Source organism: Wasmannia auropunctata, unplaced genomic scaffold (assembly GCF_000956235.1).
Source record: "Wasmannia auropunctata unplaced genomic scaffold, wasmannia.A_1.0 LD276004.1, whole genome shotgun sequence".
Classification (NCBI taxonomy): Eukaryota; Metazoa; Arthropoda; class Insecta; order Hymenoptera; family Formicidae; genus Wasmannia; species Wasmannia auropunctata.
This window is the reverse complement of record NW_012086886.1, coordinates 13,646-15,578: the sequence shown is the minus strand read 5'-3', so window position 1 is coordinate 15,578 and position 1,933 is coordinate 13,646. Positions and strand designations below refer to the sequence as shown.

At 25.9% G+C, this 1,933-nt stretch overlaps 1 protein-coding gene across 1 annotated transcript; it reads left to right on the top strand.

Moving 5' to 3' along the window:
* Positions 1-470: 470 nt before the first annotated feature.
* LOC105461880 lies at positions 471-1,165 on the top strand (the record flags this gene model as incomplete). The annotated part of the gene is made up of 2 exons (XM_011708394.1): positions 471-725; positions 873-1,165. Coding segments are annotated over 2 exons (465 nt in total), but the record flags the coding sequence as incomplete, so codon positions are not given.
* Positions 1,166-1,933: the final 768 nt, after the last annotated feature.

The window sequence follows — 1,933 nt, the reverse complement described above, 5'->3', positions numbered from 1 at the left end:
TTTTTGTCAATACAAGTCTTTCGTTAAATAGCTGTCATTTTGAGAAAAATCAATATTTTGAAAAATCCCTACGTACCTCTCTAGTCTTTAATATATAGATAATGAAAATTCTTTATATTTTGTTCAAAGTCAAACCGTGTGCCTGGAATCCTGTACACCGATAAAAAAAAAGGGATTCCGCAAGTGTAGGCCAGTGTGCCGCCATTTTGGACATAAGAAAAATATCAAAATATTTATTTGGTTTCTTATATATGTACAATAATGTTTTCTAAGCAGATTCTAAATAAAGTTATCCATTTATCCACAAAAAATTCCAAACTTAAGATATCCTTTTAAAACCTCAGGGCGGACTCTTTAATACTAATATTCATTATACGTTTATACTGTGCGCACTAATAAAAAATAAAAATCCCTAAAACTAGATAGAAAACTACCTTGCAAATAATCAATGACATTTTCTCAATTTCTATAATCTTTTTATATTTCTTTTAAATGTTCCAGATGTTTATTATGCTCCTTTATCGGGAAAGGAAATCTATAAGATAAAAATGAAGACACTACTAGAATGTCCAAATAAGAAAAAGGCTAATAAACAAAGTAAACTTGCGATTAAACTACCAAGCCAAACAGCACAGATCGCATCAGCGGGAAATTCAATATTTTATGGAGATACTCGGGCAATGTCTATTCTAGGCACGAACGTTAAGAAATCCGGTAACAACACGGTAAGATATCTTATTACAATTATTATTTACATATTAATAAATAATAAATTATATATTTCAAATGTTATAACGATTGTTACAATACATGTATAATAGTTGTTAGTATGATTTTATCGCGCTTTTGTAAAATTATATATTAATTTTAAGGTGATGCTCGCACAAGACTCCGAAAAATTGCAAGCTGTTGCTTCAATGAAAGTCTCAAATTATTGGAATCGGTTAATGGCCATATCAGATAGATTTCAGCTTTTTGCTGTTAGTAAAGTAAATATAAATGAAATAAACTTCCGTTATTTTGAAATGAATTTAAATGAAATACAGAAGTTGATGAATTCGATTTATTCAAGCACTACTTGATTTTCGTGTATTGAACATATCTTAACACAAATGCTTTTACATAATTTTATTATAAATATTATATAATTAATATTATATAAATTAATAGGTATGTCATATAATATAATATTATATAATTTTATTATTAATGTTATACACGTAATTTAAATGTAAAATTTATAAATAAGATATATATGTAAGATTTAAATTAAAACATTATATATGATATACATATATGTAAAAATTATATGCATACATAATTCTATATTGCAAAAAATTAATTTGCAATATAATAAATTTAACTTTAAGAAAATTTAAAAATTCGTGTATTATACGTACACATAACAATAATTTATAATTGTTACACATATAGTCATTAATAAACTATTTTGAGTATTTTAATTAATATTGAAATATTTAGAATAAAAAATATTTTCTTGTAAATTTTGATAAGCTTACTTTCCTGAGCTGCTTTAAATCTAAAAAAGATTATAAAAATTATTGCATTATATATGTCGCAGGCAAATGATTATTTTGGGCCAGTAGCTTTTGGCTAAACAAACTCTATTTGCCTGGCCAAATGATTTTCACTGATTTATTTGTTTTTAAACGTTATTTTCCTAGGCAAATGTTATTTAACTAATCAGTTGTTAGAACAAATGGAATATTATAAAGTACGCCTTTGCGCATACACTTTACAACACGAAGCTATAAGGTTTCATTCACATGGATTTGTAACTTTTTACGCGAAGCGAGGTCCACCGTATACTACGAGATGATTTTTGTTTCCAGAAATAAAAAATACACAAATGAATTATCAAAATAGTATATTACAAAACATACTAAAAACCGATATAATGTAGTAGATAACA